General features: G+C 37.8%; 1 protein-coding gene across 1 annotated transcript in view; it reads left to right on the forward strand.

The window, feature by feature from the left end:
• The first annotated feature begins 2,686 nt into the window (after positions 1–2,686).
• Positions 2,687–27,423, forward strand: part of LOC134672404 (fatty acyl-CoA hydrolase precursor, medium chain) — a 42,439-nt gene continuing 17,702 nt past the window's right edge. The window contains exons 1-3 of the mRNA XM_063530287.1: positions 2,687–3,446; positions 21,462–21,571; positions 21,677–22,916. Of these exons, the coding sequence (XP_063386357.1) occupies positions 3,029–3,446; positions 21,462–21,571; positions 21,677–22,916 (1,768 nt within the window). The 5' untranslated portion in view covers positions 2,687–3,028. The remainder of the gene's footprint in view (positions 3,447–21,461; positions 21,572–21,676; positions 22,917–27,423) is intronic.

Below are 27,423 nucleotides of genomic sequence, written 5' to 3' on the forward strand. Positions count from 1 at the left end.
CTCCAATGAAGGCGTAATTATAGTGACAGAGAAGGATGCCCGCAATTTAAGAGCTCATTTAATCGAATTAATCGAATCATTGTTTGCGGTCCTCCTGGGGCATTACGTGGCCAAACGTAATGCCTCGAAGTGTAGGTATAGTATAGTTTTGTGTAGGATTGTACCATAAGATTTATTTTATTTAGGTATAAGTCAAGTCTAACACTTTAAACTCTCGCGTTTTGTACACATATTTAATTACACAAACGGGTCTACCGCGATATAATTTCATTGTTTTTATATTTAATTCCGACCTTTAATCCATTTTTATAAACTAATTTCGGGTAGTTTAGTGGTGTTTTATTTATATCTCCGTTGACATTTGTTGGGACGTTAGTCTTTCCGTGACCACAGCTGGTGCAGTTCAGCTGAAACGTCGGAATTAAAGGTAAAAACAATGAAATTATATCGCGGTAGACCCGTTTGTGTAATTAAATATGTATAAGTCAAGTCGCCCTACCTCTATAAGATGAGGTACGTAAGAAACAGAAGCAAATGCAATGACGCTAAAGCTCAACTCGAGTCACGCGAGCCCCGCTGCTTGCAAACATTTACTTATTCACTACTAGAATTGACAAAAATTAAATATTTGGGCCGTTTTTATTTAGCTGTCGAATTTTTCGTCAGATTTCGATAAAATTTAGTGGATGGATATTATTATGTACAATATACATAGGTAAACGCATTCTCACCGTATGTCCTTAAAAAATCCCCGGAGTTACGAAAAATTGTATTTTCGTAAATCAATTATAAGTATGAAGCTGACACAAGTTCAACAATTTACTTCCCTTAATTTTTACAATTATACATGCATGTAGGGTAGGGTGGTCTAAGACTGCGCGGTCGATAAGAATGCGCATACGTCATAACTTAGATTCAAAGTGAAGTTCGTGGCTAACTTCAGTGTTGTTTTAAAGTGTAATGGCACTTGTTCTTGCCCCAGGAATTAATTTAGTTTACTGTGAAAATACGACACTCTAGGTGAGTTTGAAGTTTTTATCACATGTTGATCTTATTTTTCTTCAATTTAAATGTATTGTCACTAATTGTCTTAAGTAAATTAAAAGATGAGATCTTGAAATTGCATCGCGTATGCGATTGCGCGTTTGAATGGGAGTCGCTAGTTCACGTTCTTTTTCATAGGTGGCGTTACCAGTATGCTTTAGTGAAAATGAAGGAATGTGTAAGAATGCGCATGGTACAACCGTGTAAAAATGCGCGCGCAGTCTTGCACATCCATTTCCACATTAATATGAAAAATGGCTCAGAAATAACCCAGGAAGAACTATAACTGTATTCCAAATGTGTAAAACCTTCACACCAGCTTGTCTCAAAGCTGCAAACCCCGCAGATGATGCTGACAGTTTTAAAACTACACGAATATAGCCTTATAATCCTGAGGTATTCACTGAAGCCGATTTCTTGGCTAATGTTGTAATCGATATTATAGAACGATATAATGAGGCTAATTTTGCTGAAGGCAAAGATACACATCAAGCGCCATCTACAAGCCAAGATATGTTGCTGTAAATCATGTTGACCCTCTTAGACAAGCCCGTGATGTGGCGAGATCTATAAAGATCCTATTACTGAAGACTGGATCGCGTGCATCGCTTGTAATGAATGGTGGCATAAACAATACACAACGTACACGGGTGCTGCCGCTTTTGCTTGTGACTTATGTAAATAGTTATAGCCTTTTTGGGTACCGCGCATTCTTACCCTACCCGCGCAGTCTTACACATCACGCTGCGCATTCTTACAACACAGGTAGTGTAAGAATGCGCATTTCTCATTTTTCAATTATGCTGTAATATATCAAGATTGGTTGATCCTATCTACAAATAGTGTTTAAAATTATGTTGTCTTGTTATTCGGGAAGAAAATAACAAAAGTTGATTTCATTTATACCGTTTGTTTTTATTTTATCACGTGTCAAACCTTAAGTGCGCAGTCTTAGACCACCCTACCCTATGCCTACATGCCGAACTTTTCCTTCAAATAACATGAAAGTAGGTATTTATTTGCAAATGAAATTTTTATGCTTATAAACATAATTGACGTAGGCAACACAACGCATGACAATGATGTTTCTAAGCATATAAATTTCAGGGTCCAGATTACATAATGCATTTGCATACGTTGCGTACGTGGGCTAAGTGTACCCCTAGTTGGAGGATCGCACATTCCACACCTGAGCCTAAAGCAGCACCAATCCTTAGTAGTAGTCGTTATCTAACACTGTAATGCGTGCAACTCGGCTAAAGGCGGTACCTAAGCCGAGATTCGTAGCTGCCGATTCGACAAACCGATTCATAGTTGATTTCGAGTCATTTTTCATAGCGCCTGTTGCGTATATGCAACGTTTTATTGTGTAAACTATAATGGAGTAACTAAATGCAGCCGTCGGGTTCGGCTAGTACCTATTGGGAGGTTTTTTCTCACCAATGGGAGGTATTTTCTCTCATACGCTATATCGAGGCCAATCAGATGTACCTACATTTAAAACTATTTGAACTTGTTCAATATTATTTGAGTCGTCGAAATCCTGATCTGCACGGTGGCTACAGCATCTAAAGATAAGCGGAAAGCTAGCTAAACAGAACCTGTTTTGCATTGTAAACAAGCGCGGTGATCATTAGCGATTTTGTGAAGGCATTTTTAATGGAATGCGTTGTCTATATATATTCCGTCGTTGTTCGCCACGCCTCATTCAAATCACGTTCCCCTCAAAACGTTAAACAAATAGCCACTTCTGCGAGACTTGCGGTACACAAAAGCGATTCCTTGGTCGCTATAACAACCACCAACCCCCATATTTACGGGCCGAAGTCAGCACGAGAACAGTAACGCACCACCTTCGAACACGAGCACCCACCAATACCGAAACTGTTTCAAACAAATGCACATCGAATTCGAACGATTCTATATTTGAAAATAAAAAAGTGTTTGTGTTAGTTTTATTTTTATTGTGGCCAGTATTTCAAACATGATTTGCGTAGCTTTACTCTTGTTGACAATAAACTTAGTGCTCTCAGCTAGGGAACCACAACAGATCACTCTAGTTAATCAAGGAACAATATCAGGAGTGTATATGACGCGTTTTCGTACAAAGAGAATCGCCGCGTATCTAGGGATCCCTTACGCCCAACCGCCGGTTGAATCAAGGAGATTCCAGGCACCAGATTACACAATTTTGCCGGCTTGGGAGGATGTGAGGAATGCAACGACGTTTGCCCCTGATTGTATGCAGAGTGACCCTAAAGAGAAAGAGGGAGATGTGCAGAGAGTGCAGTTGAGTAAGCATGATAAACTGTTTGCTACGCTGCTTGAAGATCAATTGGAGGAGCCTAGGAAGAAGGAATTCAGTGAAGATTGTCTTTACCTGAACGTTTACGTTCCTGATGGTGAGTTGAAACTATTTTGTTGTAAAATCATCTTTTAATTATATCAGGAAGATATGGGGAAAATTTGTGTGATAAGGTTAAATATAAGCTGGATAGATGGCCTTTTTACAGACCTCTGAGCAGCAAGAGGTTATAGAAACTAAATATAGTTTTGAATACATGCGCGTTCCTTACGGATAATTTTCATTGTTTGTGTAAGGCTTGATTTTCTGAGTAAGTATTATGCACAGTACTTTTTATTATAGAACGCCCTATCTTCTTATTATGAAATATAGCTATGAATCGTCAAATAAATATGCGATTTATGTAAAATGAAAGACCGAAGCAAAATAAGTTACACAAATAAATATTGGTTTACTGCCTTTTTGCTGTCGACATATTATTTATCTCACGTAATGCTCCAGATGCCGACGATTTAAAATTTGCTTGCTCAAATACAATAAAAATTACAGTATTGTACAATCTAAAAGCAAATCAACTAAAATAATAAACCAAAGAAATAAAATCGATTCATGCAATTCAACTTAACGACAAAGGAAGGCCCTTAAATTAAAACTATAATAGCATAAACTGAAATAAAATTTATTTCAGTTTATAATTTATATAGTAGTGTTTCTACTTGTTAAAAAAACAAATGAAAATATTTCCTGGAAAATAATTTAATTTGTTCAAATACTTCATTGTATAATAGCATAGTTGAATTTAACAGCAGCCATAACTTAAGCTATAATTACCTTCGTCGCTAGTGTGCAATTAAGTAAAATTGACGTAATATTTTTCCGACTTATAAATAATGGAGGGGGGTTACTCTTTTTCAAGCGTATGTATATATTATTATGTAAGTATTTGGAATTACATTTCACAGATTAAGAATATAATTTTATATTTACAGCTTATCAGAACATGTCATTGATAGGTATGTAAAGTACTCAACCCGCTCTATGCCAACGTGAGGCCTTTAAGTATAGCCCATTGCAATCATTCTCGTATAGGAAAGTAGGCCCTAAAACATAATCTTTTTGTATCTTTGTGCTACGCAGAATTTTTAGGACTACGAAGTGTCAATAAGGCTTGAATTTTGAATTTTTTAAGTTTCTTCTGCTAAAATTTCACCTAAGACTACTACCTACTTACTAATACTTAGACTAAACGTCAAATTAGACGGCGAAAATCTGACTGATAATCATGTCCGTTAATAAATTAAAGAATTTAAATACCTAACTCGTTCTTCGTGCAGTTAATTAGGGCTTAGACTGAGCAGGTATATAAATTAGGCTCTTAAGGATATCTTATTTGCGTCTTATAATAATCTCTGAAATCCCTCAAGCACTAAATTACCTAAACAAAAACCGGGCAAGTGCGAGTCGGACTCGCGCACGAAGGGTTCCGTACCATAATGCAAAAAAAAAAACGGTCACCCATCCAAGTACTGACCCCTCCCGACGTTGCTTAACTTTGGTCAAAAATCACGTTTGTTGTATGGGAGCCCCATTTAAATCTTTATTTTATTCTGTTTTTAGTATTTGTTGTTATAGCGGCAACAGAAATACATCATCTGTGAAAATTTCAACTGTCTAGCTATCACGGTTCGTGAGATACAGCCTGGTGACAGACGGACGGACGGACGGACGGACAGCGAAGTCTTAGTAATAGGGTCCCGTTTGACCCTTTGGGTACGGAACCCTAAAAAATACCTGACCCTTATGATATGACTAAGGGATTAGCTGCATAATAAGTTGGCGTGACGATATATTTAAATACACGACAATATCACTCATAAATAATAAAATACAATAAAAATGGGCATACGTAGTCCTTCATTAACCTAGTTTTCAAAATTCACAAGGTTCCCCCTCGATCAGATAAGACGGTCGTTTTCTAGGCCCGATTCGGGGAGGGCCATTTTGGTCGCATTTTGCTAGCTACGAGTGTGGCGACTTGCGTAGCTTTAATAAGTCTTGGTAGGATTTAGGTATAATAAGTTTTGGTTATTTGTAGTAGAACAACTTAATAAGGCCTGTCTCGTAAAGTTTGATTATGTTACGCTAATTGGTTTGCTTGTTATTTATTTGAATCTTTATGGCGGAATAGAATTAATAAGTGCCTGTACAACTTATTATTTTTGCGAATAAATTCTACACAATATGTAACTATTACTTTACTCGTGCACACTGGCACACACTCGCACACACTCACATACACTCGCGCACTTTTTGTGCACAACCATGATTTTATCAACAGTCTATCTATATACTTAAATATTTTATCCATATCAATTACTAATAATTTGTTAGTTATTTTTCAATGAAATCAACCATCGTAATCAAAATCTATCATATTTGCATCATTTCTATTGCACTCTACTAACCACAGATTTTTTCAAACAAACATTCGATGACTCATTCTTTCGTCATTTTATTAGTTATTTTAGACGTGGTAAATTGTAGTTAGTTTTAGCTGGTTGACTTTTATGAACTGAACATTTTAAAACTTTGTAGAAATTATTTTTTTAGCATCGTTCGCAGACGTTTCTGCTCGTTAAAAAATTAAAAAATTGTAGAAATTATATTATAAACCATGGCCAAATATTACACATACACAAAGAAAGCTTTGTTTATTCAAAATATTGTTAGCCATAAATCGTTTCGTTCGAGTTCGAACGCGCTGCCCCCGGCCAGAGTAGGCAATATTTTACACTGATATGCTTATATTTTACCGCAGTGTCAAAGTGCTTGGAATATTGCTTTTAAATCTAGAAAATTACTTTACCCTTTTAGTGTAATAACTAGAAAAAAGGAGAACTTATCCAAAGAGTAATGAATAGCATTGACCTATCTGGCACATTAAATTTATTAACAGACGAATGTTCTCTTCTTTATTCGATATTTTTAGATAGTAAAAAATTTTGACTTCAGAAGTCAGTAAATATCTACACGTGCTTTTTAATTAACTTTGTTGAAGTGAAAACTTCTTTAGCGGCGCTGAACACTTTTTGAGGTAGGGAAAAAAATGATAAACTCGAGACAGCGTAACGCGTAACGCGCTGTCGTCATGCATGTGTGACGGACAATGTTATTCACCAAAGAACTTGTTTTATTTCTTTTTCACCTATCAATAGAGTGATTCTTGGGGAAGGTTTTGGTACATTTGTTAACCCGTGCGAAGCCGGAGCGGGTCGCTAGTAAGTATTAAATAAACTTTCATATTTGCAATTACCAAGACGATTTCAATGGACTTAAACTCAATGACGATGCGTTTACCTTCGGTCTCCATCACCATACCAGCTTAATGATAGAACAACACATTGTCATGTCTATGCTTATGCGTAAAGTCGGTGTGTCAAATCTATTTAAGTTGTAAGATTTTTGAAAATAGCTCGTGAGCTGTTACGCATCCTTTAAACGTACATTTTGATTCAATTTTTTTTTATGAAGTTCATGTGAGATTTGTTAAATAAAAAGCAAGTATTCGAATTATCCGTTTTATTCGTATAGTAAAATTATAAATATTCGAAATATCTGGATACAAAAAATGGACGGATAATGCAAGCCCTAGAGAAGTCACAAATCGTTAATTATTCATAAAACTGTATTTAGTTAAATTATATTTAATCCCTTTCTTACAAAATATATAAGTCAAAATGACAGATAAAGGCAAACGATTATTAGCTAATTGAGGCTTGTAGTGTGTTTATGAATAAGGAAGTTATTTACCACGTATTTTGTGTCCGTGTGACGTTGATTACTTCGTAATTCATGGGCGTCGATTAGCGGCCATCGGGAGCCCGAGCATTTGTGACTAATTGCCGGGACAAAGGCAATTGGAGAGTGCAGACAAAAACATGCTAACGTGGGATTTAACGTAACGATTGATATGTTTTTACAAGCTTTTGTTTTACTTCTAATGATCTTACGTTACTTGGGTTTGTTACAAATTGCTTCTCTGATGTTGCTAGTAACTGAAATTTGATCTTAAGTATAGTAACGTTAGGTAGGTACTTTATTTGGCATTAGCACGGGCTAATTCACAAAACAGGATATAAGGTCTATCGGGCTAAATGCAACTTTGGGCAAATTTGGGTCTACTTCATATTTTTCGAATATGGTTTTTCAGGACATCCTTTAAGTTTTATTTCCAAGTACCTCAGACTTTTATCTCTATATTTTGTTTTCTAGATTTCCGGAGCTCTTATAATTTTATTAATGTTGTTTAAAAAATAACTAGATAGACGCCGCAATAATCCCATTGTTGCATTTATCCCGGTTGACCTTATCTCCGGATTTGTACGTATCGTTCGCAATAACATATTCGTCGGGTGACAAGCAAAAGTCACTAACTATTAACACCATTGAAATTATTGGACAATAAACCGTATTACAAGTGTATTAAAGTGCATTGTTACTTTAATTTTTTGATAGTACTTAGTGACTTTTGCTTGTCACCCGACGATATAAGCGTCATGGAAGGTCAGGTATAAATCTGTGATGCCTACCTCAATGTCTAATGTCTACATAAACTTTAGTCGGGTAGTTAGGTATACAAGTTTATCTGTAAAAAATATATATGTTGAAACGTCAGTTGTCAGTGACATTATTATTGAAACGTGCGTTGGAACGTGAACAAGATAGATTCGTTACTCCTTATCAAGTATTTCTTTTAGCTCAAAAATTCTACAATTTTGTTCACGTTATTTATTCAAGCGTAAAACAGATTTTCAAATGCCTTTTCAAAACAATTCTCATTTTATAAATATCGGGTTTCGTAAATTTATTCCCCGTGGAACTTATCTCAACCCTTCCAGTCCGCTTTGTCCCACAATCTGTGATAAATGTGGGCAATCAAAGGGCCTACCGCGATCCACGTTCGACGTGTTCCCTCCCTTTCACACTTACGTACGAATATACAAGTGCGATAGAGAGGCAACACGTCGAACGTGGTTCGCGGTAGGCCCTCAGGCGCCCACTGGCCACTAATTGACGGCCATGAGTTACCGCGGTCTTCATTTATATTGTGCGGGTTGCATTATGCACCTTAAGAGCTCGTTCCCACTAAGTCGGATGTCGTGGCGATTTTTAATCGTACGTTCCACTGGCAGAACATTTTATATGAAGCTGTTCACACTCGTCCGACAACGATTTTGTGTCGGATACGACATAAAATGTCGTGCGTTTTGCCAGCCCTCCCAGCCCGGAAAAAAATCGTGTCGTGTCTCGCTTGCGTACGAGTGAATATAGCGCTGTTCACATTTTGTCGGATGTCGGAACGATTTCGCCCGCGCCGCCCGCGCGGCACCCCCTCACACACCCGCGCGTCGCTGCCGCGTCGTTGCGATCGCTCGCATCTTACCTTAAAAATATGGACAGCCTTTCTTCAGTGCAAATGCAGTCTCTAAATACTGTATTTTTGTAGTTTATGCATCCTGATATCCGAGATAGTAGATCGTTGAATGTACTTATAGACATTCTAAAATAATTGAAAAATTTCACTTCATCACTTCTTAATTCAGCTATCAAATTCTGAAATATTCCTAAGGTAAATCTTTCCCTGAGAATTGGGTGTACCCAATATCTCCTTTTTTTAACTGCCTCTAATCGTTTCTTTCGCAAATAATACAAAACCACAAACATTTCGTCAACGTTCATCTTGTACTAAGCCTCGCTACCCACTCGAAAAATACACGCCAGCTGCGATCGTGCACGACAGACGACTAGTGGGAACAGTACCGCCGACACCCGATTGAAATCCGGATCCGACATCCGACATAGTGAGAACAACGGCAACGACACACGATTAAAAATCGCCACGACATCCGACATAGTGGGATCGAGCTCTTAAGCCCAGTCCAGACGGGACAATTTTTCGCCAATCTGATTAAATTGTCCGATCAAATTAGGTCGCCTATTATGACCGATATTATCGATAAAATGGAGGTGCGGATTCAAGAATACTTACCAATTTGTTTGTGTGTAATATTTTCGTTTGAGAGCATTTTTTTTATCAAAATAAAGGCTTAAATTTCACTATGAATCTAAAATTGGAGATTGACGCCAATTTCATTTCTGATCGAATCGGTTGCGTTGATCATCTCATCTGGACTCCATTTCAGCTAATCTTATCTCGTACTCGTATACGTACCTAGGTACTAGTTTCTGCCCGCGACAGAGATATTTTTTGCATTTATAATATTAGTATAGATAGAGTTATGTTGTGATATGGATTGAGAAAGCCAGAGTTTTTAACAGGGGAATAACATGACAAGTATCAAAGAAATTAGATTCGAAGTCGGAAACGACGCTTGGAAAAGTCGAAGCGACGTCGCGTGTCACAGGCGTGTCAAGTCAGCGAATTAACGAAATTCCTCTTGACGTACCGTGTCATTTCGCGTGATGTTTCATATGTCGTGTAAAGCCCGGGCTACATAGTCGGCTACGTTACCTACTTGAGGTCGCTGGCGATATGCTGCCAGACTTTTCAACGTCATCATTAAGATGGGGCGGCGGGTGTTGTGGGCATAATTGTCTCCCATGTTATCCATGTTTATTTATTACTAGTGACCCGCCCCGGCTTCGCACAAGGGGTCATCCATTAATTACGTCACACGAATTTCTAGGTTTTTTGACCCCTCCCCCCCTCCTTGTCACACTTGGTCACATTTGGCAAACCCCTCCCCCCTAGTGTGACCACAAGTGTGACGTCACATTTTTTCTACGAAATCGCCAAATCGAATTAAGTAAGTAACTAAGTATTATTAATATTTTTTCAAAATATTTTTGACGATATAAATATTAGTAATTTTATAACCCAAAACTGCTTAGGAAAGAAAATTAAACGAATAAAAACGATTATCGTTTTAAAAACTTGTTATTTAAATGTACCTACAGCGAATAAAATAATTTAAATAAATTTTCGGTTACTGATGAAGTTAAAGTGACGTCACAAAGTTTGTGTCTCCCCCCTCCCCCATGTCACAATATGTCACATTTTCTTGACCCCCTCCCTCCCCCTAAACGTGTGATGTAATTAATGGATGACCCCCAAGTTAACAAATTGTGCACCTAAACCTTCTGCGTGAATATCCGTTCAGAAGTTTTTAAATTAATCGTGAACATACAAACACACAAACAGACAGACGAGGCGGGGGACTTTGTTTTATTTGGTGTAGCGATAGTGATGATAGTGATAACGGTCACAATTATAACATTATAACAATTGAATAGAACGAATCATATTAAGGTGGTGGTACTAGTGCTCGACATGCTAATGCCCAATAGATGACACCCTGCTGTCACCTCTATTGACAATGACTTTAAGTTTCCTCCACCACCTCATCAGAAACATTTCTAATCATATTTATCGTCAGTAGTTACCAAAAGTGGGGCTTAAGTTGCGGATCATTATAAATATAAATTAATTCAGCTTATCTATTTTAAGAACAAAACTACCTTTAAAAAGAAAATATATTTTAAGGCCAAAATACATATTATCACTTTTTTGGTTAGCGATTTTCTCATCGGCTTAGCATCGCCTGAATCGGACCATTATAACGTAATCTTCGATAACGCGTACGTAATGGATCTAGGGATCTATTAGACGAATAAACCCAAAAACTATATAGGCTGCCCTGTGAATTATTGCTTAATATCTGCCAAGATATCAAAGTCCTGACCGTGATTCGGGAACCGACACGTTCGCCCGAACGTCCCCAAGTTTACTTAGGCTTCAGAGGGCCTACCGCGAACCACGTTCGACGAGTTGCCTCCCTGTCACACTTACGTACGAATTCACAAGTACGACAGAGAGACAACACGTCGAACGTGGTTCGCGGTAGGCCCTCTGTAATTTTATTGTTCTTCTTAGTGCAAGTCACGAGGTTGACAAGGGACTCGGAAGCCATTTTGATTATAGGAAAATTGATACGTCTTACGTCTATTTAAGTTTTGCATGAATATTGGTTTCTATTATATTCAATTGTGTAATCAAAATCAAAGCATTTTGCTCAACGCATTAGTTATAGCCATACAACGTGGCAATGCGGCCAGCCTTCTGGGCACACTGCCCATCGGCAGTGACTTGGAGGACGTTTTTTATTTATAGGCTCTTTATTTTAAGTTTATTTAGTTTAGAGATAGTTTGTATTATTATTTTTAAGCTAATTTAATGTTTTATATTTATTTAATAGTGTTATATAATTAATAAAATTAATTAATAAATTTGAAAGTAACTTTGGAGCGATGGAGACATCAGTGTGTGTGTGAACTACTACTATCAACGTTTATTTTAAGCACAAAGTCTACACACACATAAAAGTTGATTAAAGATTATTAAAGTGCATATCATGTCATAATGTGATTAGGTATCTAGACACGCGGCAGCGTGTCAAGCCAAGTTCAAGCAAAGGAACTGGCTAGCCAGCGCCGAGTGTAATATTACACGAACCACTTGGTGCCACTTTTGACCCTTCTATAACTCAAAACATCTTTGACGTAAACACATAAAACTACGTGTGTTTAATTATATCCATAAGGATATCTAGAAGCCCAAATTTCATGAAGCTAGCTCAAACGGTTATAAAGGTATGAAGGTCAAAAAGTCGTAAATTTTAAGACTGACTTATGACTTATAGTACCTAAACCTAACCTACTTCCAGATGACCTAGAAGGATGAAATTTGGAATCCAGCTTGGTTATTGTGTGTAACCGTAGGAAAAATCTAAAAATAAAATAAAGTTAAAAAATAGGGGGGGTCCCCAATTCCCCATACAAAAAAAACACTTTTTATTGGGACTGACATATAAGTACCTAAACCTAACCTACTTCCAGATGACCTAGAAGGATGAAATTTGGAATCCAGCTCGGTCATTGTGTGTAACCGTAGGAAAAAATCTAAAAATAAAAAAAAGTTAAAAAATAGGGGGGGTCCCCATACAAAAAAATATTTTTTTATTGTAGCGTTGGAACCGTTACAAGCAGATATTTGAAACTACCCCAATATATGTATTATTATATTTGCTATATTAAAATAAAGTTTAGTCAAAAAATAAGTGGTGTCCCCATACAAAAAACTTGTAATACGCTCTAAACAACCGGCCAACGGTGTGTCGTTGGCGGAGCGCGGCACCACATAATTATACAAAGAACAGAAGTAAAAACCATACAGCGGAAACACAAGAAAAAACATTAAATCTCAATACCTGCCTAGTTTTCTTTACAAAAAGTATTGATATGCCACCAAAAACATAAATGTAAAAAAGGAGAGCCAAGTTCAATACAAAAATTATGCTTGGCTGTGGGGCTCGCCGCAAAAAGAATGGAGATCTAAATGAGTGCCACTGCCAAGTTCTATGCAAAATCCAAATACAGTGGAACCTGGATAATTGCAATCTCAAGGGACCGGCCAGTTTTTGTCAATTAACCAGGTTTTTCATTTAAGCAGGTCGTGTCAATTAACGAGGTTCAAAAAATCGTTGTGTCAATTATAGAGGTTTACATTATTAGAGGTTGCGTTCTGACAAATTTCTTTTATGGAGGTGCAAATAACCATTTAAAGTTGATTTACACGCTTACGTTCTGGGTTTCTGGTCTATATATTGCTTCTGACTATACTTGCACTTTTACACTACATTAATTATCGCTTTATTTTCTTATCATTTGGGTTTAAAAAATTCCCTTGAATTGTAGAAGAAAGTTTTATTAGAATACAAAAAGCATACTTTGTTTTTTATTGATCAAAACTATTTCACATAGTACAGGCTGTGATAGATACCCAATGAATAAATTGAATTCTGGATGGAGATATAAATAAAATGATCATTGCTATTAAAATATTGTTTCTGCTGTCTACATTATTTCAATTACAGAGTTAATAAGTAAGACTCGTTTCAATAATAGAGGTAAAGACAAGAGCAAAATAACGGATTTTTTAGCACAGTGTCAATTATAGAGGTCTTAAATTGCGATGTGGTCAATTACAGAGGCAAAATTATGAAAAGCACTAAAATCTAAATTGCAATTATAGAGGTTCCAAAATTTCAATTATAGAGGCCTTTGGGTCTCATGGGACCGGGACCGGACTTTTGGTTGCAATTATTGAGGTTTTCCATTTATCCAGGTGCCAATTAACCAGGTTTCACTGTATGTATTTATAGGAACAAAATAACATTATAAACAAGTATTAAACTCTATTTCTTTGCTTTATTGGATACCTATAACAATTGCTGTTATTTAAAAAAATGTGAGATCTTAAAGTAGGTTAGATTTGGCTTGGCCAGGTTTTATCAGAATTACAATATATATAAAATGATTGATATAATGAAAACTGGCCAAGTCAAATCTAACCTACTTTAAGATCTCACATTTTTTTAAATAACAGCAATTGTTATAGGTATCCAATAAAGCAAAGAAATAGAGTTTAATACTTGTTTATAATGTTATTTTGTTCCTATAAATACATATTTGGATTTTGCATAGAACTTGGCAGTGGCACTCATTTAGATCTCCATTCTTTTTGCGGCGAGCCCCACAGCCAAGCATAATTTTTGTATTGAACTTGGCTCTCCTTTTTTACATTTATGTTTTTGGTGGTATAACCTACAATAATTGTCTACATTTCGTTGCGTGCTGCAATTCTTGGACCAATTAAAGTAGATTCCTGGAAAATTATTCCGTTTTTAAACCTCTAAGTAAAGTCGTCTGTCCTACACAGAATTTTCTACATGCATGTGCCTTGTTAGCCTGGTTAAGGCGAATGTATGCACGTAATTGCTAAGGAATGTTAGCATTTTTGTAATTTCTTGTTTAGTAGGGCAACGTAGCTCGGGTCTCGTTAATGTATGCACACTACATTGTTTGCTTTGAGCTTGAAGATAAAAGTTAAAGTGACATTCAGATTGCGACTGCAGCAGCTTAACTGCGACGTTACTCTTCTGCAGCGTAGATCGACGCGGGTGGTGTTATTGTCAATCTCTTTGATAAATTGCTAGATTAAAAACAATGTAAATTAAGTACCTAAGAACTTCTTAGTTATAGTCCTAAAGCTCTTAAATATTACTATCGTCCAAAATTAACTGCATTTGGATGTGAATATTATTTGCATAGTATTCGAAAGTATCAAAAGTTTACAATGATCGCAATTTTGGTTATTATTATAATGGAAACAAAAATAATTTGTTAATTAATCACTTATGACTTACTAACAAATAATGTAAATTAAATTGGTTAAAATAGAACCTCGTTATCTATCTATACTATCGATAAGTAATTACAAAAATTATAATGCATAATTACTAAATGATGTGCCTATATAAACGTAAAACGATAAATATAGCCACAAAGTTCTGTAGAAATTATCGCTACTGGAGGATCGGTAATTCGTTTTGCTGTCAGCATGAAATATTTCTGGAGCGAAATTTAATTTTCCGATATTCCTCATTGGCTTTCCAGCGTTCTTTAAATTTAATAAAGAGTGACAAGGAATATCTTGCAGACCTAGTTTTGGTTTTACCCCTCTTTTCTTGTCTTTTTTATTAAATGTTTCTTTTATGCATATCTCTTTTAGGCATTCGAACATTATAAATTGATCTTTACATTGATATTAGAAATTGATATGTAAATGTTTTATCTCGTGTTTATACATTAGGTATATGATGAAAATGATTACGCAAATAAGAATGATGTCAAAATTTGATAGTTGTAATTTTTTTTTTATCATTTATTTACATACAATTTATATACAATGGTACAACTAAACGAAATTAATAACTAGCTTAAATTTGATTGATTTTATTCGAATCCCGCTCCCGTACTAAATTTATTACTGAATTTGAAAGCTAACAATAAGACCACGGACTAGCAAACGCAGCGTAGGACGTCCAGCCACAAGATGGACGGACGACCTTGTTAAAGCCGCCGGAAGACGCTGGATGCGGGTGGCTTCCAACCGGTACGAATGGAAGTCCAAGGGGGAGGCCTATGTTCAGCAGTGGACGTCTTATGGCTGAGATGATGATGATGATGATGAATAAGAACCTTACTTTTAAAGGCGTCTGTATTTTGGTTAGGTTACGTTGGATAGAACAGGACCTAGTGCAAAATTTCCTAGAATGATCTTTTTCACTTTTTAGGGTTCCGTACCCAAAGGGTAAAACGGGACCCTATTACTAAGACTTCGCTGTCCGTCCGTCCGTCCGTCCGTCTGTCACCAGGCTGTATCTCACGAACCGTGATAGCTAGACAGTTGAAATTTTCACAGATGATGTATTTCTGTTGCCGCTATAACAACAAATACTAAAAACAGAATAAAATAAAGATTTAAATGGGGCTCCCATACAACAAACGTGATTTTTGACCAAAGTTAAGCAACGTCGGGAGTGGTCAGTACTTGGATGGGAGACCGTTTTTTTTTGCTTTTTTTTTGTTTTTTTTTGCATTATGGTACGGAACCCTTCGTGCGCGAGTCCGACTCGCACTTGCCCGGTTTTTTAAGTGCCTCTCCGAATAGTAAAACGGTTACGCTACGCATAATTATGGGTAAAAAGAGGTATAAGAATTCACTCACATTTTAATCCCGATCCATTTTCTAATCTAATGAGACCACAATTTCATTCGAATACAGTCTTTATTTTTCTTAACAAGTCTTCACATTATTATCAGTTGTAAATTATGTTATGTTACGGCCCCGACACTATCATTAGCAATGACATGAAATTTCATGACGCTCCAGCGTTTGGTCCAGTCAGGTCATGACATTCCTAAATCTCCCCACACACTTATCAGTATTTCTATCAGTATTTTCATCATTACCTTTCACGGGGAATTTTAAGTTATTATTTTCCTAACCGTTCTTAGTTATGTTGTAGTGTACGTTTTGAAGAACACAAAACCAAGACATTATTCAATCATCGATTCAAATATTTCTAACCTGTCGTAATACTCGTAATTATACTATGTACTGTGGCAACTCTATGCCCGATGAGCCAGAAAAATGCAGAAAAAGAAATAGTTAATTAAAAAGAATATTTATTTGTTTCAACCTTTTCGTGCGTGCATGCGCCATGACTGTGTGAAAGATTGGTAGTTAAAAAATGTATCCAAATATATTTTTTTATTCTTACCACGAACCGGGAATCAAACTATTCTTAAAGTACAATCAGCATCATATAGTAGGTAGCATCCAAAGTACCTATTCAAATAGTTCGGTACGCAATACATACCTATTATATGATGTACCGAACTATTTGAATACTTTGGATGCTACCTACTATACGACGCTGACTGTACCTACTGGATTCTTCTGTTATGTAAGAATGTATACGTATTTGGTTAAGAAAAAAGGTACCTGATATGTAGGGATTGCAATCCGTTCCGGCGGATCCGGTAATCCGGCCGGATCCAGCACATTTTTCAAGAACCGGATCCGGCAAAATTCACCGGATCAAATCTCGGATCCGGTAAAGTGAATCAGAGCGCTAAAATATAAAATAACAGCTTAAAACACTGCTAAAATTTAAAAGTTCTCGCCAATATTCGAATTTTCTCGCTCGCAAACAGCAACACAACAACTTGTTTGTTAGTTGACGCCCGTCTTCTAGCCGACGAAATATGTGTAGTCGTAGCGTTGAGATTTCCGTGCACCGTAAGTACTGGATTGGTTTATATTCAATTTATTGTGTAATTTCATTGTAATTTAATGTACATGTTCTTTCGTTTTATTTTGTACAAACCATTATAGCCCACTTTAAGACACAGGTTTTTGGGGTATCCGAAATACTAATACTTGTACATAATTATGTTATATATTAAAAAAGTGGTTAGGATTTTGCTGATTAAAACTAGTCGGGGTTTCTGCGGTTGACCTGACGTTTAGTAAAAACAATATCTGTGGAGGTTCGAAGTAAGGAGGTATAAAAAAAAGAGTCCATCATAAAGCAAGTTCGAACGGGATAGTCTTATATGGAACATTCAACCATAAACACTAACTATTCATTCTCAATTAGTCGTAAAACTTTTTAAGCTTTACAGGCCTGATTTAGTTAATATGTTTTATCCTTCTTACAAATACATAAGTCAAAATGAGAGATAAAGACCAAAACGAGAAGATCAAAACTATATTCATTGCTAATTGGCCAGTAACGCGTTTATAAATAATGCCATAAACCAGAGAGTTTACTTATAGGATAGATGCATACTTACAACATGTTATTATATAAGGCCACATACAGAATATACAAAATAGGGATGTTGACCATATTTTTAAAAAAATATTGAACTCCATGCACGAAATAAAACGCAAAAGGGAATATTACGCAAAAGTCGGCGTAGGGTCCACTAGCAAATTCAGAGGGTCTACTTCGAAATGCGAAAATCGAAATTTCGTTATCAGTCTCTAACGCTCGAATACGCAAGAGTGATAAAGAGGCAGAAAACGAAATTAGTATGTGCTAGAGGCGCCCTCAGTATGTGCTAGAGGCGCCCTCAGTATGTGCTAGAGGCGCCCCCTAAGCAGAGTATTGCTTAATATTATTCTATTTCCCTGAATAGGGAATATTACTCGAAACTCTGCGTAGGGGGCGCCACTACCACAATCCATCACAATCTGGGGGTCTACCGCGAAACACGAAATTTCGTTATCTAACCTCTCTATCACTTTTCATCATCATCATCCTCACTTTTGCATATTCGGACGATAAAGAGGCAGATAACTAAATTTAGATTTTCGCGTTTCCCGGTAAAAATATAATTAAATTGTTGTAAACAACATAAAATAAAAGGTATTTAATTTTTATTTCATGTATGAAAACTTTTAGAAAGGGACAGGGATTTTCTTTGTGCATCGTATTCTGCATGTTTTCCTTTTTTCTTAAGAGTCAAGTGAAAATAAACTTTAGAGCAATGATAATAGAGTAGGTATACTTCACTTATTGATTTAAATGCCAGTAATGACTCTTGTTAGTATAAAACCTTCTTCTAAAGTACTTTAAATGACGGAATGACGCGCGCGGATGCGCTCCACTCACTATCAGTATAATGTCATTATTTTGACATTTCTTCAAAAATATTAAAAATGTTTAATAACTACATTATCGTCCATCATTCTTTCTGTCATTTCTGATTCCATCATTCTAACTAGTGATGTACCGACTATTGATTTGGCCGACTAGCCGACTAGCCGACTAATCGGCGCTCGGGTGACCGATTAGTCGGCCGACTAGTCGGCTAGTCGACCGGATCATAAGTTTTGTCTAAGTTCGGTTCAGATGCTCTTAAAAACAACCGTTTTACCCTTTCGTCGCGCTATTCATATAGTACAACCAAGCAATTCATTATAGTAGTTGTAGTCATATTATAAATAGTAACGCTGAAAAATAAAATAAATAAAAAAATCCTAAGGCTATATTTCATACGACAACCGGACAATTCAATAATAAAGCGACCAAGCGGTCAATAATTCAAACAAAAGTTTTTGTAAACACCCTAAATAGGAATTTGGGTAAAATCGGTTAAAGCGTATGGTAAATGTTTGCTGTTTATATCTTTATGCCCCGTTTTTCAGTCACTTATAAAGTGCCGACTAATCGGCCATTTTTGCCGACTAGTCGCCGACTAATCGCCGACTACAAATGAGGCCGAATAGTCGGCTTTCCCGACTAGTCGGCGACTAGTCGGTACATCCCTAATTCTAACCAATTCACTGTCAGTATAATGTCATTTCTAGTATCATTACTTTGACATAACTCCAATACTGACGGAAATTATTAAAATAAACTTCATTACTTGCCGTCATTCCTTCATGACACTCCCTACACTATCACTAAAAACGTCATTCCGTCAAAGTAATGTCAGTATCCATGATAGTGTCGGGGCCGTAATACGCCATTTTGACATTTGTGTTTGTTACAAAGGAATAGAATTTTAAAAACGTTGCTAAGTTTTATGAATACGGGGTTAACTAGATATAATTAATAATAAAGGCAACATAAACGGCAGTGGATTAGGGAACCAGATTATTTTGAAAATCGCAAATGTCTACTGAACTAGGAGCATTCCTATATCAGCGAAGACAATTATCAAGGTTGATAAGCTTTGCAATGCCGTAAATTTTGCCACAGCATAGTTAAATTAAGTGCTTATAGTTTAGCGATGCACTATCTAAAAACACGTCACCCGAAATAGGAATTTCCAGCCTTGTGTAAGATCAACAACCAACATCTCTATAGGCAATGCCATATTTTCCGACCTTTTAAGTAATCTGCAAAATTAAGCCAAGTAACCATTATTAATTTTAAATTTATTTATAGTTTATTTCTATCAACTTGTGCTTGCAAAGCTTAAATTATAAACACGATATAATTTGCAAAAAAACATTACTTGTAAATAGTGTCATAAGAATTATGCAAAAATTGACCGAGTGACCTAATGACTTGGTCAATAATGACGTAACGTTCTTAGAACCACATCGCCAGCAAATAGGCTTCACGGCTCGTCGTTAATGCAAGTATTCCGTGCCAATTTACTTAACCCTTCGTTATAAACCACTTTACTGGCCTTAATCCCACTTGTGACCTAAATATGACGTGTAGGCTGTGACTAGGGTTGCCATACGTCCGGATTTGTCCGAACATGTCCGGATTTTTGACCCTTTGTCCGGATTGCGGCCGGACTTGGCATGTGTCCGGATTTTTAGGAAAGACCTTATAAAAATAAAATGCGCGCCCGGGGAGGGGGCTACGGGATCGGGCGAAGGGAAAGGGAAAAGTAGATCCACGATACAGTACACCTCAGAGAGCAGCGCGCCACCGGGGCGTCGATCAAGCTACGCCAAATCCCTGCTAGAAGAAATGTCCGGATTTTTAGGGTGATGTCCGGATTTTTATCAGGACATTTAATTCTTCCATATGGCAACCCTAGCTGTGACGGAGTTGTAAATGTTGGTATGATTAATTTGACGTTAAAACTCCTGACGAAGTTTTAGTCGCCATTTCGGGCATGTGTCATTTGCTAATTGCGGGGACAATTTTCAAAGCTACATTTATGCCTAGATTAGGTCCTAGGTAGTTAGGGTTCAAATTCTGGCTCGTGTAATGAGTTTTTCTGAACTTATGTACGAAATATCATTTGATATTTATCACTACCTTTTCGGTGAAGGAAAACAACGTGAGGAAACCTGCATACGTCTGCGAAGAAATTAAAAGGTGTATAGGTGAAGTCCCCAATTCGCATTGGACTAGCGTGGGGACTATAGCCCAAGCCACAGAATCTAATAACTAATAGTACTAGGTACAGAAGACTCACTTTAACAAAACGCGTCTGTTACGATCAGCACAGATATGGCCGCTAGGTGGCGACAGCGCCATGCGCGGCTTATGGCTTTCCCCAAAATTGGTGTGGAACGGATGTACTTTCAGCTACCTGTAGCAAAGCGACGAAATCGCGGAGTGAGCCACGCCTGCCCAAGCCCTCTCGCGCATGAGAGGAGGCCTGTGCCCAGCAGTGATTATTATTGTATTTAGTAATCAGTGACGGATACTTTACTATCATACCTACAACTACGTACATTCTACATACTAGTCATCCTACATACTAGTCGTAGGTATATTATATTTTCGTAATAATAATAATTTTCGTTGGGGTGTGCAACCTCATCGCCAGCAGGTTTTTCCAGTGCAATCACAATTAGTCAACACAGGGCAGCTTGTGGCTGCTGTGTTTTGTCGATGACTGTGCTTTTCTTGCAACAGGCAACTAATACTCATCGGTGCAATTTTAATAAACCTAAACACAATGAGTTTACGTTGTTTCATTACAGAGTTCCTATGGTCATCTCCTGACCCTCCTGTGTCAGATCAGCTCGATGGTACCGTACCATTGTATTGTCACCCAACTTACATAGTATATATGTGAAGTTTCAGCTCGTTTCATTACAAGTTACATAAAAATTACATGAAAATGTGTATCAAAAGCTTGTAAAAATTGTGCTGATGATACTGGCAATATAATTGAATATGATACGTTTTTGTTTCAGGTTTCAAAATAGAAGGCGGCTATCCTACGATGGTATGGTTTCATGGCGGCAATTTCATGAGAGGCAGCCCCAACGATTTAAACCCATTTCAATTGGTCTTATCACAAAAAGTAAGCACATATTATGCACCTATCATTTAATTTTGATATTAGGAACTTTAAAATAATAAACAACAAGCTCACACAAACTATTTAACCGCAATTCCTTAATTTCAGGTGATATTTGTCTCGGTAGCCTATCGATTGAACATATTCGGATTTTTTTCGACATTAGACCAAGAGGCCACTGGAAACTACGGCATATTAGACCAAGTCGCTGCTCTGATCTGGGTGAAAAACAACATCGCAGCATTCGGCGGTGACCCGGATAATGTTTGCATTTTCGGACACGACGCAGGAGCCGTAAGCGTTGGACTGCACTTGATTTCATCTTACTCATCAGGACTGTTCCAAAAAGCCATAGCGATGAGTGGAAATGTCTTGTCACCAGACACAGTCAATACACCTCGAAGAGAAGTTATAACCGTCGATAAGGTTGCTACAGCCTTCAGTTGTTTCCGAAAACCGTCCTACCAACTACTAGGTTGTCTTCGGAGAGTGCCTTTTCAAGCGCTTTTACAAGAGGGAGAATATCTGACGGAATGGAAACCAATTGTAGATTTAGGATTTAGCAATGTCACCACACCGTTTCTACCTGACCTGCCTAGCAAATTGTTCAAAGATGAAATGTTTAGTCCAGTACCAGTATTGACCGGTTACACTAATATGGAAGATGCACTTCTCCTTGCTAAGGATAGTGACGATACTGGAATAAGTCAAAAAGAGTTTGATGCAATGAGAGAAGAAATAGTCTTAGCTGATATAACAGTAGACAATACCTCATGTTTCACTAATCAGCATCATATTCAAGACGCAGTTTCTTTCTTTTACAAGCCCATCCCACCGACGTCGAATGAAACGATACTGAGAAAGCTGTTTTTGGACTTTTATACAGATAAAGTACACGGGGCTACTACTTATCAGTTGGCCAAACATCTGAGCCAACATGCGCCCGTCTATCTCTACCGATTCGATCTAAAACCCTTCTCTGATATGGCCAACGAAGGTATCCCGGACTGGATTTCGGTGCCACACAATTTCGATTTAATTTTCACTTTCGGCTTACCACACTTAGCTCAACCTAAGGATTTGAACAAATGGGATAAAAGAGATAAGAGTATATCTGAGATAATTATGAAAATGTGGTCCAATTTTGCTTGGTACTCGCACCCGACTAACTCAAGTGTAAGAATTGAATGGGAAGCTTTTGAAATGGAAAAGCCAGGGTATTTGATAATAGACAGGAATAATTTCACGATGAGTACCCCAGAAACGATTAACTATAAAGCTTTTGAATTTTGGACTGATTTTTATCCGAAAGTTGTGGAGATTGGTACGAAGTGTTGTAAGGAACCAATAGATGATTCGGGATCCACCTCGATATTCACCAGGGGACTTTTCCAAAGCTTGCTTACGGTTCACATTATAACAGTTTTAGTATCGTAGCAGTAGTAGTTTAGATTATTTCTCCAAAAATCAACGCGTTATTTTTATAAAGTCTATTAACCATAAAATGTTTAGTTTATTTACTAATAAATATTATTACTACATGTTGAAATGCAGAACCTATTTACGTCTAAGCAACTTTTAGAAATAATTAATATTAAAATTATTTAAACTCGTTTTATTTAATCTTTAGGTGTATATTCTCAGAGTTGTGTTCCTGCCGGTGAATAAGGTTGCCGGAGCTCAACGAGGGTCAATTAATAGATTTAGAAAAGATATGGATCAGATATGTCAACTGTGGCGTTTCTTCAAACAAAAACGTCACTTTTGACACTGACGTTTCTATGTCTATTAATTGACGTACCTTAAAGTTCGAATCGGGCAGTTATTAGGGTCGGCAACGCGACTGATGTAACTCCCCTGAAGTTGCAGGCACACATAGGTTACGGAGACTACCTACCATCTGGCGGGCCGTATGTGTGTTTGCCATCGTAGCTATAACAAACAAATATGTTTATTGGCTACTCATTTAATATGGAATCGTTGCCTAAACCGTAACGATTACACAAACTTCATAAAGTCCTAACCTTTGCTTGTGAACGCCAAAATGAATCAAGTACTTACCTGTTAGTTTATTTCTGTCTCCAAAATGTTTACTTTGAGATAGTAATTTACTCCTTAAAAACCCTATTTGCATTTATAAAGTTCAATGTGTTTGTCCTTGAGACTAAGGTACAGTCAAGGAATTTAAATTCCAACCCATTTCGTACTTTGTCACAGTGACAACCGTATGAGGTCTCTAGCGGCTTTCATATTGATTGTCACTGTGACAAAGTACGAAATGGGTCGGAATTTAAATTCCTTGACTGTACATAGTATTTTCGTTACTTACAGAGGTTTTACTAAAGGAAGACCGGTGAAATGAGAACTCTGGTTAACCATAGTAATTACAGTTCCCTGAGTACTGGGGGCCTAGCCAAGATGACAATCATTGATAGAAAACGCCAATTGAAACTTAAATAAATGTATGGAAACAATCACGTGACTTCTCGTAGCATCTGCCATCTCGAGACATTTTTACAAGCTTTTATTTACTTTCACCTGACCGTTGTCTGTCTGTAATCAAATCTTGCAAGTTAAATTTGATCCACTTCCCGGTTTCCGATTGAGCTGAAATTTTGCATGCATGTGTAAATCGGATGACAATGCAATATTATGGTACCATCGAGCTGATCTGATGATGGAGACAGGAGGTGGCCATAGGAACTCTGTGATGAAACAACGTAACCTAATTGTGTTAGGGGTTTTTATTAGAATTGTCTCGATGAGTATTAGTTGTCTGTCGTAAGAAAAGTACAGTCAGCGATAAAAGCTTGTACCAAAAATGAATTTTTTGCCAAAAACTTGTTACATTTCGTATGGCATGTAGGTACTATCAGTCTATCACGCTCCGCGATTGTTACGCCATTTAGGGTCCTTGCTAAATTGGTTGTTCCATACTTACGCTATAGAATGTCCAATTTAGCTAGAACCCTAAATGGCGTAACTGTTCGTACAGTCACGCTCCAAGTCGTCGACAGGCCCCTTGGCACAGGTCAGGCATTATACTGGTAAGACTTCTGCGATTCTAAAGCAGTATAAATAACTAAAAACCCAAGGTCAATTGGTCAGGCGACCTTCAGTTTCGTCACGGTACCTGGTAAGCTCGATTTTATCTTGACTTTTATACAGCAGCTAGCTGACACGAAACTATATATTACTTTAGTATTCTAGAATAATTATAAGATGTAGTGATTTATTAGAATTACATATTATTGGACCTTGACACCGTTGGACCGATTTCCATGGAAGTTTATTTCTTCGGTAAGTTTTTCTTGCAAATGAGTGTGCCTTTCCTATGAACGAAGCCAAAAGAAAAAACTTTTTCCGGTGCTATGGGCAGTTCTCAAACACGAAGTAGGGTAGAAGTACTAGTGCTCGACGCTGCACTAGTATTCGACATGGGCACTTTATGTCAAACTGACAAGGATTAAATTTGAAAACAGAAAAATCTTCACCGTTCAAATTTAACCTATTTTACTTTGACATAAAATGCCCATGTCGCCCATGTCAAGGGGGAGGCCTATGTTCAACAGTGGACGTCTTATGGCTGAGATAAAAATGCTCATGTCGCATACTAGTGCAGCGTCGAGCACTAGTACCTCTACTTAGATTTAATTGCAAAGTAGGTAATATGTGAGTACTTCTACTTAGATTTAATTGCAAATATAAAGGTGGACACCCTAGCCCCGTCTCATCTCCACGGCACTACAGCAAAAGCCGGCGCGGCTGCAGAGGCGGCCGAAAAATTAAAAAAGAACAAATATAGGGGTCTCGGCCCCGAATATAATTTCGTACCTTTTGGTGTCGAGACCCTTGGCCCGTGGGGTCCGAACGCGTCCAGCCTTTTTAAGGATCTATCAAAAAGAATAGCTGACGCCACCGGTGACCGTAGATCTGGCAGCTTCCTCGCGCAAAGAATAAGTATTGCGATACAGCGAGGAAATGCTGCCAGCATCTACGGCACCATGCCGCAGGTGGATATTTTGTAATCATTTATTTTAAGTTTAGTTTTATTTATTTTTAGATATAGTTTAATTTTTGTAGGTTAGTTATTTAATTATGTTTTTATAAGTATGTATATTAAGTTCGAATGCACTAATAAATAATTGCAAAGTAGGTAGGTACATGTTTAAGATTTTTTTTAATCCGTCGAACGACCACTTACAATAAGTTGATGCAAAGCAATATGACCCATGTTGATCTGTATTAACACAGGGGGGTGATTTTTGAAATTCGATCGCTCGATTTCGTCACTCGGAAATCCGTGGAAAACAGCGATATACTTACAAATTTGTGGAATACGAGCTATAGAAATTTGGAGTCTAGTGGTATTGACCACTCGTTTTCAATTCTATTAGTAGAATTTAAATGCCTAGTAGTGGAGATATTATTTAACGAAATACATCGAATTTCAAAAATTCGCCCTCAGGTTGTCGCGTTACGTGCTCTGCCAATGAATTGGTAGAGCACGCAACTGAGCAGCTGGAAGGATGAAGGGTGAAGAAATGAAAAGTAAAGACTCAGGGGTAGGTAACGTTTATTTTTCCAGGTATAAGTGGTGGGTCAATATGGCACGGCTGGGAACTTAAATTGTCCAACAACACCGGGAAGTTGTAGTAGCGTGGTAGCACGGTGCTCCGGGGTGCAGCGCCTGGGAAACGCGTTCCCACGCACAGGCGCGCGGCGTCAAGGAGGGCGCGATCAGGCGCTCGGCGTCAAGGAGGGCGCGCACAGGCGCGCGGCGTCGAGGAGGGCGCGCACAGGCGCGCGGCGTCGAAGAGGGCGCGAACAGGCGCGCGGCGTCAAGGAGGGCGCGCACAGGCGCGCGGCGTCGAGGAGGGCGCGCACAGGTGCGCGGCGTCGAGGAGGGCGCGCACAGGCACGCACAGGCGCGCGGCGTCGAAGAGGGCGCGAACGGGCGCGCGGCGTCAAGGAGGGCGCGCACAGGCGCGCGGCGTGAAGGAGGGCGCGCACAGGCGCGCGGCGTGAAGGTGGGTGCGCACAGGCGTTCAGCGAGGGTCACCAAATCAGAGGCTTGTAGTAGATTTGCGTTTGTAATTTATAGTGAAAGTATTTATATAGTAAGTTACGCCAGGAAGAGGAGGGTTTCTTGAAGGTGCGGGGCCTCACTTGGCCCCGCACGGACCCTTAATTTCGAAAATGCTCGGATGAGAGCTGACGAAGAACTGAACAGAATGACGGTTGTTCCGCTTTTATACCTGATTCTTTAGAACATCTAAAGAATCAGATTTACAAGATTTGAAATTTAAAAATAGTCGAGTACCAGTTATGATTTTACCAAAATTTTGAATAACCTTTGCCGAAAGTATACATACTAGTCTTTTTAGTGGTGAAATCCGAACAGTTGAAAGCCGATTGACGGGTTACGTCAATCATCTTACAAAATGTAAACAATGAAAGAATCCCGAAAAATACAGCGATAATATTAACAAAAATCCTCTAGATTTAAATAAAATAGTTGGAAAACCCTAAAGGTATGTATTTAACCCTTTACCAGGCCAAGGGAAATATTCCACCCACATCTTATATCGGTTACCGTAGTCAGGTTTTAACTCCAAACCACCTACAAAATATTTTGTCAATCCCTGAAAATATTATTTTATGATCTTCATTCACAACACGCTTCTAAATTGCGTAATATATCTTTGGCAGCCATTTCAATTCACTTGAACGCTAATTTCAGCAAACTACGGAGAAATTCGAACACTTTCCATAATTTCTATGAAACAGAAGTACATAGATCGAACAATTTTTTGATATTTTGTAGATTTTGAGTGTTGAAAGCAAATGTAATC

Source organism: Cydia fagiglandana, chromosome 17, assembly GCF_963556715.1.
Source record: "Cydia fagiglandana chromosome 17, ilCydFagi1.1, whole genome shotgun sequence".
Classification (NCBI taxonomy): domain Eukaryota; kingdom Metazoa; phylum Arthropoda; class Insecta; order Lepidoptera; family Tortricidae; genus Cydia; species Cydia fagiglandana.